The sequence below is a fragment of the Arvicola amphibius genome, chromosome 3, assembly GCF_903992535.2.
Source record: "Arvicola amphibius chromosome 3, mArvAmp1.2, whole genome shotgun sequence".
In the NCBI taxonomy this organism is placed as follows: Eukaryota; Metazoa; Chordata; class Mammalia; order Rodentia; family Cricetidae; genus Arvicola; species Arvicola amphibius.
The window spans coordinates 38,220,669-38,235,198 of record NC_052049.1 but is presented as its reverse complement, the minus strand read 5'-3'; the positions used below and the strand labels follow the sequence as shown (position 1 = coordinate 38,235,198).

At 36.8% G+C, this 14,530-nt stretch overlaps 1 protein-coding gene across 1 annotated transcript in view; it reads right to left on the bottom strand.

Annotated features, from left to right (window-relative positions):
* The window catches only part of Rab3c (RAB3C, member RAS oncogene family), a 174,388-nt gene extending 169,467 nt beyond the window's left edge, over window positions 1-4,921 (bottom strand). Inside the window, exon 1 of the mRNA XM_038323846.1 lies at window positions 4,685-4,921. Within this exon, the coding sequence (XP_038179774.1) occupies window positions 4,685-4,915 (231 nt within the window). The 5' untranslated portion in view covers window positions 4,916-4,921. The remainder of the gene's footprint in view (window positions 1-4,684) is intronic.
* Between the last annotated feature and the right edge of the window lie 9,609 nt (window positions 4,922-14,530).

The following is a 14,530-nucleotide window of genomic DNA, read 5'->3' as shown; positions in this document are numbered from 1 at the left end:
AGAGTGGGGGACACTGAGAATGACAAGAAGAGTGGAAATCATGAATTCTTGTAGCTTTGAAGGAAATACTAACCTCTCTCCCAACATACCCCCTCAAATGTGAGAACCAAACAGCCGATTTTTGGACTTGAGCAATTAGGCGAAATAAAACAGAACTGGGGTTTGTTTTCAAGACTCCATGCTGGTGTGCAGGACCCTCAACAGTCTAATTTCAATGCCTGCCAGAACTCTTCAATTCACAAATCTTATTCTAAGTTTCTACCTTCTTATTTCTAGACCCTGAAAATAAACACAGGTCTTCTAGGTTATAGGCATCACGCTATTCTTCCTCTTTTGCTTGGGAAAATGTTCACCCCAGGCAACCTTTTACAAACCTAAGCCAAAATACCATAGATCTAGGCCTAGTTTATTCCCAGTAGCACTAAGTATGTGTTAAAAAGAGAGAGCGCCAACTCAAACATTTGTAAACCCTGAAATGTTGAATTATTTTTTACCTTGAGACTCATAAAAAGAATAATGAAATAAACCTGCAATCAGAAAGGTTAATGTGATTAATAAAGAAATTTATAAATGAGCTAATAGAATTAAAAATCTCTAAGTAAATACAACTGAAGAATGACATGTCTCTAAACAAATATATTCAAACCATAGAATAGAGGTATAAAATGCCCAAGAATGGTGGCCCATGTTTCTCTTAGCTGTTAAATAGCTTTATTTAAATGGTCAACTATTGAAATTCCAACAAGTAGTCCATGAAGGGAGAAAAATCTACCAAAGTGAAAGAATAGGAGTCTTTCCTCCACCTCTTCCAGTGGAGGCCCTGCCCTCTTGAAGAAGCACAAATACTATCTGAAATCCTGCCTCATTTGGCATGCCTGTTTCTAGCCTATTTCACTGATAATCAGCTGTGAAGTTCGTCAGTGTTGTCAGAGCTCAGCCCTTATCTTGAATGTGAATTGAGTACAGTAAAAATCAGGCTAGCCTAAGTCCCAAAAGATGTAGACATAAGGTCCTTCTCTGGCATGAACTATAATTGCTCAAAGTCTCCAGATCTTGTTCCCTAACTAGGTACCTTTACTGGAAATTAAATACTCATAAAAGTTTGACAGGAGAGAAGCCTCCATTGACCTTAATTGATGTCTTTATCCAGTGTGTACTATCTGGAGCTCTGGATGGCCACCCCAATAACTGAACACCCCAGGGGATTTTCCAGGACCTCCCAGCGTCACAGTGCCTTCAGCCCATCTTGGTAAAGGGTGTGGTGCAGTGGACAGATCATCAGTGGCTTTCAGACTGTGAAGTGCTTCGTTTCTTTTACTTGAAATATGTAAGAGAGTGAGATGATTTGGATTTTTTTTGATGTCTTTGTAAATTAATTGCACATTAACATAAGTGCATAAAATAGACAGTGAAGACCAGCAAAGTGGTTTTTAAACCACCAAGATATGTCAAACCCTCAGTGTTAAATATAGCCCTAAATATAAACACCCTCAGTGTTAAATATAGTGTCAATGTTGTTAAGCAGTAATAACTACATATAATGAAAGATTTTCCATTGGACTTCCAGCATAAAACTGGAATCTCTGAAGTTATCACAGGAATACCTATACTTAAGTGTAGACCATGTTGCTCCTTATTCTACCTTCCTTCCCAAACTTCAATCCAACAGGATAATCAAACAATTCCCAAAATATCTTCAGTATACCAGGACCATGGTCAAAGCTTATCACTGTCATTGTCACGAAAGTCAACCACAGCAATGAGGATCAACATATGCAATAATAGAATCTGGAAGACCAGACCGGAAAATCCACTTTGCCCCTCACTGTGTGTGACCTTGAGGTGGTTAAATAGCAGGTGTCACTTTTAGACTCCTCAGGAAGATAACAAATACAAAGTAGGATCATCAGGAGAACAAAGAGACAAGACATGAGCAATACTTATCCAACAACTGCAAATCTTTTATAATACTTACCCCATACAGTGCTTGCTCACAGAAGTGTCTAATTTCTCCATGTCTTTAATTCTCTAACTGTAGTGCACAGTCAGTAAACACAAAATCTTTCTGTAGTATTTCTTCTGAGTGTTTCCTATCAGAACATCAGATGCTACACAGTCGTGTAAAACTGATTTTCACAACCCTAAAACCATAGGTGCATGAAGACCCCCAGTAGAGCCATACAAAAAGAAAGGGGGTGTTGCTTTTGTTATTTGGTCATTACAGTTTTTATGATTTTTTAAAAAGGGACATATGGTATTACTTTGTAGTTCAGGCTGGCTTCAAACTCACAATCTTACTACCTCAGCCTCCCAAGGTGCTTGGATTACAGGAATATTCCCCATGCCCAACAAGATTATGTTTTAATTGTGAAAATATAAAAGATTAAACTAATGTCATGACTAAGGGGAAGGAATGGTTAAAAGCTCCCATGTGACTGTTTTTAGGGTTTTTTTGGGGGGGTGGTGGTGTCTCTAGAACCAGGCAATGGAGTTAATGGACTTTTGAAAGGAGACACGAGATTGGACTGCCCGTGAAAACTCAAGGCAGCTTCACAGAAAACGATGTATTTTGCCAAATCAGTAATGAGTCTGAGAAGAATACCGTCAGAGGCTACACAGAGGTCACAGAAATCGGGACTCATCATGAGGCCAGAGAGCAGGAGAAGCTGCAGAATCTGAGCTGGGCTCTGTCCGGCTCTATGTGGTGCAGCATTGCCCGGAAGTGAGAGAAAACAGAAGCCAAGCCTCAGTGCTTCAGAACAGAGAACGAGTTTTCTCTGGCCTGGAAGCAGCACCATTTTAAGAAAAATACCTTAAGTATAAGAAGTAATTTTTCTTTTTTACTTTTTGAAATATATCAGCTTTGTATTTAAGGATAATGTTATACCTCAACAAGTCATTACGTCAGCAGCCTAGATTTAGGAAACCACCAATGATCACAAAGAAAATTCAATACACCTGTTAGTATGTTTTCTAAATGGTCACAAGGATTATTATTAAAATATTTCTAAAAGACAAAGAAGGAAAAGAGTTGAAGTTGTCTGCTTGATGAGCAGGACGTTTACTGCTGTGAAGTTAAGAGATATGTGGCTACCAGATTAATTTACTTCTCAACCCATCAAAGCCCCTGAAAGTTCAGGGAGCATTTTTAAACCTGAATATGAAATTTATCCTGCAATTGTGATGGCCAAAAGCTAAAAAAGGAAGACAATGAGACAGGCCCTGAAGGTGAAGTAATGAACTTCGTCTTTCTGTCTGCATGTACTGAGGGGGTGTGACAGGTGACACATTGACAGCGACAAGTTCCCGAGCATGTATGCACCCTGTCCCCCACCCCTTCCAAACACACATTGCACCAGAAAGGGACTTCAGGAAGCGGTAGAGTATTTGAGATCCTAAGCCTGGAGCTGAGATATTGAGGTGTTATGTGAGTTCTAGTCAGACCTAGAAGATTCTAGAGTTAGCATAAATGAAACTCACAATTCGTTGTTAGATGGCTGCCCATGTATATGCTCACATCTTTAAATTTCATCCGTAAGACCTTTAAGATGGTTAAAGGTCATGCCGTTTACATAAACAATTCAATATGGGTTGTTCTATTTAAAAAAATCTGTCTAAATGCCACAGTCTGGGATTTGTCTCTCTTTGGCTTTCCATATTTAACTGAAGAGGCATCAGCCCTGCAGATGAGCCTAGCACCAGTACCAAATGGTACTGTATCCACAGGAGGTAGGAAACACCCCCTGGGAAATACTTGTCTATGGCTTCAATCAATTTGATTGGCAGAAGGGGGTCCAAATTGACTAGTAAGCCATTCTATCTGTGAACATACTGTGATGTTTGTAAGACATTTGCTACATAAATCTCACTGGCCTAACCTGGTGTTTTAGATGCTTCACCACTTACATCCCTTGGGTCTGCTATTCGCATAGATATTTTCTTGCTTCTTCCTCTCTTTTCTGAATCTATGCCAACAATGTGGTTAAGAAATGTCTGATCTTCACGCACTGAGAGGGCAGCAAGCTAGTCAACTGATTTCAGAATTTTGTGGGGAGCCTTCTACTAAGCATCTTGTTTATTGTGCTTTCTCTTATTTGGGTATACAAACATGGTATTTAGAGTTGAAACACCAAGGTTGTAAAGTATAAAAAGACTGTACTCAAAGTGAAGTCCTGGCCTCTTCAGGGAATAGCCCTATTTGTTCCTGCCTTCTATTATCGTCTCTTTTATAGTGCACAAGGCAGGCTGAACCTTGTGCGCTGAAAAGCCATATTATATATATATATATATATATATATATATATATATATATATATATATGCATTGCCTGTTTAAGTACATATTACAAAAACGACAACAGGAGTCACAGCCTTGTTCAAGGTTATGCAGATCAAGGCAGAACCAAACTCCCATTGAGTGTTCCCACCACCATCAAGAGCTTTGAATTTTTTTTCTGTTCTTAAAGGGCTGCTGGACAGCATCACATGACAGCCAGGTAGAAGTCCTTCTCCATATCTTCAAAGGCATCCCTGCACTCTCTGAAACACAGTGTTCTATAGCAAGAAGACTGGAAATCAGCTTGAAGACCCCATGGGGAAGGAACAGAGCACAGTGGTTTTCACTTGCATCCCTGAATGTCCAACACCCCCAGAATGAAGGATGGTGTCAGTTCAAAGTCACTTACCCAAATCTGAAGCTTGATTCTCTTTTCATTTTTGAAAACAGTTTTTACTTTGAAATCGATGCCAACCGTGCTGACAAACGCAGAGGTAAAAGAGTCATCCGCGTAGCGGAACAGGAAAGATGTTTTTCCCACGCTGCTATTGCCAATGATCAGCAACTTGAACATGTAGTCGAAGTTCTGGTCAGAAGAGGAGTCCTTCTGGCCAAACCTGGCATCTTGTGCAGAGGCCATCTGCGGAGAATCAGGCATGGATCAGTGTCCCATTTATACGAAGCTAGCAGCACACTCAGTATTGCCCTTGCCAGAAACAGATGTCAGAGACTCAGGAGGCAAATAGAGCGCGCTCCCCAATCCCCCTCTGATACTGGTATCCATGGCAATAATTCCCAGCTGGAAAACAGAGCAGCAAATCTTACAGCTCTTTCCAGCTGTGTTGGTGCTTGTCACTGCTCAGCATTCACAAGCAATCAAAGACACCAAAGGCAACATCTCACAAAGTAACATGAAAAAGCCAAGACAGGAGGAACTGGCAGGGCATGAGAGCTCTGAAGCTTTGTAATCTCAGTTAGGGGACTCCAACGTGGCTGAGCAGGGCTTATTCCTGAACATGTGAATTATTAGTCTAGAATTTTCCAAGTACATCTCTATTTCATCTAATAACATCATATCATGTCTTTATCCCCACATAAATGTCAGTCTCCTTAAAATGAATAATAATGATAAGTTTATATGATTCAAAATGTAGCAGGCGTTGTTCACTTATTTAATCCTCATAACATGAGGTGGGTACCTTATTCCTACTAAAATGAGAAGATTGAGCTTCAGAAATATGAGGCAATGTACTCATATACAGATGGTAAATATAGGCAATGTACTCATATACAGATGGTAAATCGTAGAAGCAGGGTTCAAACCAGGCAATTGGTGCCAAGGAACACACTCCTAACCTCTGACCTACTTCCTGGTGACATCTACAGAAATAAACACAGTAATTCAGAAGGCCATGTGGAAGACATTTCTGGACAGACACATGGGGTATCCTAGGTTGAGGCATTGATTCTGTTAATTACCAAGTGTGTGAAGTTGATTTTATTTTTAGTTGTCTTCATTATATGCTTGTTTTATTGTCTGGAAAATCTGTACATGCATACAATGTGCTTTGTGGGTTTACCTAATTGATATGCTATAGATTTTCTTTTCAAATAAAGAGAAAATGACACAATACCTACCCAGGATGCTCATGGAAGGAATGAATGATATACCTATAAATCATGTCTGTGACTCAGTATAGAAAGAGATTGCTTTCTTGCTTTTAAATGTCTTAGGTAGATGTTTATAATTCCTCATCTTTGTGATAATTTAATATCTACCAAAGCATCATTGTATCACTTCAAAGTACCATTGACTCCAGAGAGGAAAAAAAGGCATTTTGAGTCATGAGTCCATTTGCTTCAGCACCTTTCCGATGCTATGAATTATTTGGCAATAGCTCTCCCAGTCAATGTGCTAGCCACTAAGCACATATGGCAGTTTAAACTATACTAAAATTAAACAGAATTTAAAATGTAGTTTCTTAATTACACTAGCCACATTTCAAGCATACAAACCCATGCACACACACCCAGCCGCTAATGTACTGGATAGTTATATACAAAACATTGGCATCACTGCCGCACGTTTTGCTGAAAATGCTAGGCTAGAAAGTCTGTTTCCCATCAAAGCTGGTTAATATTTATTACATCTTCTCTTGTGAAACCCAATGAATTCCGTGAGGGTGTTTCTGTGACGGAAGCTTGGTTCTCCATCTGAGGTAGTAGAAACTTTAGCAGTGGGACCTTGTTAGTGCAATACAGGCCACTGGGAACACTATTCTCAGACGAAAGCAAGGTTAATCCTCAAGGGACCTTGGTGAATTTCCACAACAGCATGTTGTTGCAGCAAAACAAAACCTGGCCCCTGAATCGCTCTGGTTTCTATCTTACCCAATGATCTCTGACTCCTACATGTATTCACATCGTGATGTCATCCCACATTTCATGACACAGCTAGAAGACCCTTCCTAGAGGGCTTACAGAGGTTGATGCCATGTATTTGGACCTCTAAAATGTGAGGCTCAATACACCCTGTGTTTCAATAAAGTTTCTAGCACCAGGTCTTTTGCTGCAGCAACAGAAAATATAACAATCCTAGAAGGAGTACAGAAGGAGCTCCAGCGAGGAGTGCACTGCCGAAACCAAAACACGGCTCTTGAGCTCCTCTAAGACACCTAAGATAATGCCGACGGCCTGAAGCCAGGGGAAACAGCATGGAGAAGGAATGCCCAGCTAAGCAAAAGGGGGGAAATGTGATGCTAGAACAAACTACCCTTCTACACAGCAGGAGAGTGCACTTCACATTCTCTAAACCAACACAGACTTAGGTGTTTCTGATCACAATAACACCTCCAGGGAACACTGATGACTTGTAGAGAGAGTTTGCTAGCGTGTGAACCTGTGCCTGCAAACAGGCAACCCCCCCCCCCCCCCATAGCTGTGCAACACTCTTCATGTTCTCGTAAGACTCAGCTAGCATTCATGTTCTGGCAAACCTCGCCTAGCATTGGCCATCAAAGGTAAAGTTGGCTCAAAGTCTATCAGTGTAACAAGTAGTTTCTTTAACAATGAATGGCTTCCAATGCCCTAATAGGATAGTAATTAGCCTGTGGATTTGTTTAATTTTTAATGTTGGCAATGACATCTTTACAAATAAAGTACTTTCACCAATTACTAGTTTTCTATGAGATGCCACTCCAGCATGTCTGCAGGAGCCCTTCATTAACAAGGTCCTTTGATATTTTGTCATGAGCCAGCTTAAGTTCTGGATCAGGATTTAGAATATTCAACTAAGCCACAGTCAGAAAGAAAGTTTAAACTTCACAGGGCTCCTCGGTCTATGAGCTTACCACATGTTCTGCAGCCTAGAGCTGTAAGAAGCCATGCCAACAGGGTTGTGTGTTCTACAGGCTGCCTTTAAAGAAAGCATGGTACAGGTGACTGCTACAAATAAAGTTATATGATTCTAAAACTGAAGCAATAAAAGCATCATGAATATAGAGTGTGTTAAATGTAAAGATTTAGTTGGAGACATAAGATTTACCTAGGACGTGTCAGCTCTAAGTTCAGAGGCTAATCTATCTTGTGTGTTGGAAGTAAACCACAGGATGGGAAGGTATTCAGGATGAGGGCAGTGGCACTGGGGGACTATGTATATCCAGAAGAATTCTCCTGACAGCAGTAATTCAGGAATCTTTCTTTTCTCTTTTATTTGCTCACTCCTTCCTTCTTTTCTTTCTTCCCCCTTTGCTTTTTTAGTTCTTTTTCTTATTTTTTGAGAGAGTCTGATATGTTGCCCAGACTGGCTTCAAAGCCCTAGCTTCAAGGAGTGGGGTGATGTGGGATTCCCCTCTGTATGCTGTGAATACCATTGGTTAATAAAGAATCTGCTTTGGGCCTATTGCAGTGCAGAATAGGGCTAGGCAGGAATTCCAAGCAGATAGAGGAGAAAAGAGTAGACAGTGTCAAGGAGAAGCCATGTAGCCGCTACAGGAGGCAGAGCCAGATGCCAATCAGAAACTTACCAGTAGGCCACAACCACATAGTGATACACAGATTAATAAAAATGGGTTAATTTAAGATATGAGTTAGTCAATAAGAAGCTTGAGCTAATAGGCCAAGCAATGTTGTAATAATACAGTTTCTGTGTAATTATTTTGTATCTGGGTGGCTGAGAAACAAGTGAGCAGTACCCTCTGCCTACAGAGGTGGAGTCAGGGGAGGGGGTCTTTCTGCCTCAACTTCTGAAGTGAGGAATTAATTAGGAAGAATTTCTAAGACCATTTAGTTTAAATTATTGCTTTTCTTTTACGTTCTCTATTGCTTTCTGATTTATATCATCAATAAAATCCAGAAGGTCACAAGTGTTCATCACAAATGTATGTGTATTTTTTAAAACTTCAGAACAATGAAATAAATTCTGGTTCTGAAGATGGGAGACAGCTATAATCTCATTAAGAATTGAAATTGGTGTGTTCACTCTACAGCAGCATTTGAATGTCACTGGGGCTTATACACAGTACAAATTTACTGGCATTTATAAATACTAAGTTGTTTGACTATCCTAGAAATTTTATGGGGAGATAGAATTGAAACTTGAAAACATGGGTAAGAAGGCCGTTATTTATTAGACAGTGAGTCAGATTTAACAAAACATCAATATTCACACTCTAAATTTATGAAGTATAATCAAAGTGGTAAGGTTATTGTTTACATTTCTATATAAAATTTTTCTAAAAGAAACTCAAATAATCACAATTTTTCTTGGTTTTTCCAAACAATACTACAAATGAGTCCTATTAAACTCTTCTAATACTCTAATCTCTCAACCCAAGAATGTTCATTTATCTTTAGTTCGTAACATAACATGTTTCTAGTTTAAATGGAACCAATTGTGAGCCTAAATCGAACAATCCAATGACTGAAATGAATGACTCTTGTATTGGAATTAACAAACACTATAGATCACAGAAGAGTCACTAAACTTGAAGATGAAGGAGTAGAAATCATACAATGCAACAAAGAAAAAAATGAAAATGAAAATACGCAGAACCTCTGCAGCTGCTGGGTCAGTATCAAAAGTCTAACATGTAACTGAAGACTTAGAAAAACAAGGAGTAGAATTATATTATAAAAATATATATAAAGATAAAATGACTATTCTCTAACTTGTTGTAATGCATAAATGTCCATTTCTGATGAGGTCAATTCAATTCCCTAAGTTGACAAATTACAATGGAAAAATATATGCATGCCAAAGCTAAACAGAAATATATTCAAATCAAACAAAAGGAAACATGGAATAAGAAGAGCAGATGGTTTCACACCATAATGGAGTCAGTAGACAATGAAAAAGTACACTGAAATTCAACACTGGAAGGAAGAAAAAAATAAACACAAAATTTGACAGGAATTAAAAACTCCCATTCAAAAATTCAAAAAATACCAAAAAAATCATATAAACAAAGCCTGAACAAATGTGCTGACAGAGTCCATACTATAGGTAAAACTAAAGAAAGTTGAAAGGAAATAATACCACATAGACACTCAGATCAATGGGAGGAATACTAGACATGGTAAATAGGCGGCAAGGAAGTGTGTGTTTAATGAAAAACTACATGTTTAAAGCTAAAATTATAATAAGTGCAAGTGTAATATATATTAAATCGTATCATGCAAATTTACTATAGATTATTTGAGGATATTATACAAAGTCAAAACTGATTGTTTAGCCTTGTATTATGTAGTGTTTTGAATAAAGACTAAAAAAGTAAAAAGGACCACATTAAAAAAAAAGAATACAAAGGAATCGAAATACATAAGAACATTTAAGTAAAATGATGGTAGAAAGGAGTATCAGAGGAACAGGAAAACAAAGTATAAGACAAATAGCAAAATGATTGCTTTAAATCCAACAACATAAATCATCACAATATATGAAATAATTCAAAGTTATAATTAAGAGGCAAAGATTTTTCAAACTAAAAACAAATGTGAGGCCCAACAGATACTGATCATATGACATGTAAGTATAAAAGCATAAAAGTTGAAAGCAACAGTATGAAAATACATGCATAATATATAAGTACCAGTAAAGCAACAACATCTACATTAATGATAAACATTAAGATAAGACGAATTACCATAAATAAAGAAGGATATTGGACAGAAACAAATCAAGACATTCTTCAGGAGGACACAACAATAAGAAATGTGTGTCTATTTAGTCATTTAGGTTCAGAGTATATGAACACTAAAACCAAAATCAAAACGGGCAAATCATTAATAACAGTATTTCAAGTTTAGGAAATCTACATATCAATGACTGGTATAATAAGTATATTTAAACTCAGTGAAGATGTAGAAGATCTTCATAACACTACTGATGACCAAACTAACATTTAGATACTACATTTTACAACTGCAGTCCACATAAATACAAAATGGTCAATATTACATTTCATATTGATCTAAAAATAGGCTTATGTTTCTCAAAAGATTGAAATCTTAAAGAATATATTCCCTAAATGTGATAAGTAAAATTTAATGATCTTCAATACCAATGCAAGAGCCAGAAAATATATAAACCTATGGAAATTAAAGAAATTTGTAAATCCAAGTATTAAGACACTCCAAAAAAATGAACAAAGAATTTGAAATAATATACAATCAAATAATGCATTCAGAAACTTCTGAGTCAGCTCAGAGTAAATCCTTAGAGGAAGTTTTTATCATTTTTAAGGCTTATATTTACCAGCAGAAGAGAAATAATCAAAATCAGTGATGTAAATTCTACCCTAAAAAGCTAAATTTCTACTACAGAAAGTATAAGAAACATGAGTTTTTTAAAAGCCCAAATCAATAAAACACAAAATAAGATAAAAAAAAAAAACTGAAGGCGGTGGGCTGTTCTGAGATAACATCAATAATTGTGAGGACTATGCAGTAAGAATAACAAAGCCAAAACCATGGTCTGTAATGCCAGCATTGGAAGGCTGATAAAGAACTGTTACAAGCTCAAGGCTTGTCTGGCTTACATAGTGAGATCTGGGTCATTCCTGAGGTTCACAGTGATAATACAAGTAGGATATACATCTCATGACTCACTGGTCAGGTGGGTGGTCTCAGGAAGCCTTGGAACAATGCAGGTGATAGGCATTGTTCTTCCCTGTCTACAAGAACTTGATGACCAGACCACTGTTGCTGGGGACACCAGACTTAAGTCACAGGACTTAGAGGAATCAAGCTAGTACTGACTGGAAAGTTCCTCCTGCTTGTTAGCTTTGATTATACTTGAAGATGCTTTTCTGGCTACTAGAGGAAAAAAGTCATTACCAATTTTATAGAACTTCAAGTCCTATAATCCACAAAACCGGTTGGGCAAGATAAGCCTATGGATGTAATAATGGCATAAATGTTACAGAGGTAACCATTTTTTTTCTTTTTTCCTTCCTTCCTCTTTTTCTTTCTTTCCTCTTTCTTTTCTATTTCTTTCTTTCTCTCTCTTTTTTCTTTCTTTCTTTCTTTCTTTCTTTCTTTCTTTCTTTCTTTTCTCCTTCCTTCCTTCCTTCCTTGACTTCCAGGCTTATTCCACTGAAGGGAACTTATGACTAGTACTGTACATCAGGCCATGAACCTGCATTTAGGGAGCTCAGAGGTCCTAGAAGGGAGTCTACTACTATTTTTCTAAATAGATATTATCAAACTCCCTTCTAAATACTTATATCTATACCCATAGATTAGCACAACTCCCAGCTCTCATCTGAGAAATGACTAATAATAATAACTAAATAATGGACTAAATAATAAATCCAAGTTCTTGAACTTAAAAGAGTAGAAATGGAAACCCATCCTTGTAGTACCAAAGTTTATTTGCTCTTTCTGCTAATTCTCTTTGCTCCCTAATTTTTGAACAGATGATACTCAAGGAATGAGTAAAAAAAGAAATAGGGAAGACTGTCTCATCAGCATCAGCAAGAAATCTGTGAAGGATAGGAACTAACTGTCCATTGCAGAGGATGAAGAGAGTCAGGCATCCACATATAATAAAATGCAGGAGTGTCACAACCTTTCCATTGCCAATACAACAGTAATATCTAAACAATAAGTATCACTTGGCTTATATATAACAGGCTTGTACTGAACACTCTCTTACTATGATCACGTCAGAATTGTCTCTGGTCTATGTCTACATTGTTTTCTTATTGTGGCTTATCTTTAGCCAGTTTTTTCCAGTCTGTTCCAGTCCTTCGGCATGCATTTTTGTTTGAAGTTCCCTTATTCATAAGAAAGTTCTGCTTTTATCAGATAAAACTGAGAACTAAGATAAATTCTAAACGCGAGAGACAATGGATCTCACTTTAGTCCTATAAGAGAGAAAATGAAACTACAGGAAATTACAAGAAAGATAGATAGTAGAACACTTTTAACACAATGGCCTTTCCCAAACATTTAGTTTATGTAAACTTATTTTATAAGTGTAAAATAGAACGAATACATTTTTCTTTCTTCTCAACCAAATGAATGAGTAATTTTTTTTCAACAGAATTCTTATCCTTCACACTATACATTTATACCTTCTGGAGAAGCCAAAACAATATAAGAAAGGACATGAGCTGTCTAGACAGAATCAATCTGGCAGAATTTTAACTCTTCTGTATTACAGAAGTTATCTAATATTAATAAAGTCCAGTTACCTTGCTTTTAAGTAGGTAATGGTGACTTGTACAATTTTAAAACTTATTTGTAAATATTTGGCTCAAATATAGCCATGCATGGGAAGGTTTATACAGGGACGGTGACTTCTGAATGCAAAGCTTGGTGGTTGGCGTAGGCGAGCACTGAGTGGACTGGAGTTAATTTTTAGTCAGCTCCTGTATTAAATTTTCTCTCAAAGTCTTGCCCTTAATCATGAGCATTACTGTTCCCCATGGCATTTGACCCCCAGGATTTATTGATATGTTGAATAAAAAGAATAAATGACTACCATTCATATTAATGTTCTCAACTTACCATGCTTACCAAATGCTATCCTTGATGAATTAAGTAAGGTAGTCATTACTTATTGTGATGGTAGTCACTTAAAGAAACAAGAATTTTCCTATTTTCTCTGTGGAGAAAAATGCTGTGGAAAATATTCTAGTATCAAAGACAATTCCAATGAACTCAACACAAAGCCATCTATATAAGAACATCAAATGCTTTGTGATGGATATTGTGTATTTTTCCAAAGAATTTTATTTCAGGAAAAAAAAATCATAGTATTTAGGAAGCTAGCCAATAAAGCAAAAGCTCATTTTGTTCCACATCAGCAACGGAACTAAATGCTCCAAAAAAAAGGCAAAAAAAAAAAAAAACCCTGAGATTGGGAAAATATAAAGTGAGCCTTCCCTTGTGACTCATCCTTCATAAGTGTAAGTAAAGAAATATTTGAGACATTTGTTTCAAGTGATTGCACAGCTTAATCTTTGAAATGAAAAAGGAATATCCACTATTTCTAATGCTGCATCTTTGTGTTTCAAAGTCACATGGAATTTGATTCTAGTTAGAAAAAGGGATCCTGAAACAGTAGTTGCTGCTTTAAAACAATCTAAATTATGTTTATACTCTTAATTACTATACAATTTAAAAAATCTGAAAGTGACAGAAATCACCTTAACAATCTATTAAAATGAATCAAGGTGTGTGCTTGAATTAAATATACTTTTAACAAATCTGAATTCTTAAAATGGATAAATTCACACTGGCTTTGGGGAGGTTATGTTTTAAATTCCAAAAATATAACCCAGTGAATAGAAACACATCACAAATAGGAAAGCATCTGTATCTCTCAGAAAACTGATTCCATGGTACCTAATTTTTATAATAATTCACCATTAGAGTTTTCAATGAAGTTCAGCTTTACAAGACCTAGTAAATATCTGATGGATATATACAAAATAATCTAAAATACATCCTAAAGCATTAATTTAATAGAATCTGCAACAGTTCACTACCTTTTTGGATAGTCTTAGCAATACAGAAAAATAAAATCAATATACAATAGCTATTTTATTTGTCATTCGACAGAAATCAGTGGAGTCAACTTTAAATTCTAATTTACATTATTATTTTTTATTTTTCAATTTTGGAAAACTATAAGTTTAGGGGTCAGCACCTAATATTTTGATATAAATGTATACAAAGCAAAGAGTGATAACCCAGTTTTAAAGACACCTGCCAATATTTACCTATCATCAAATATGATTAAATCAGC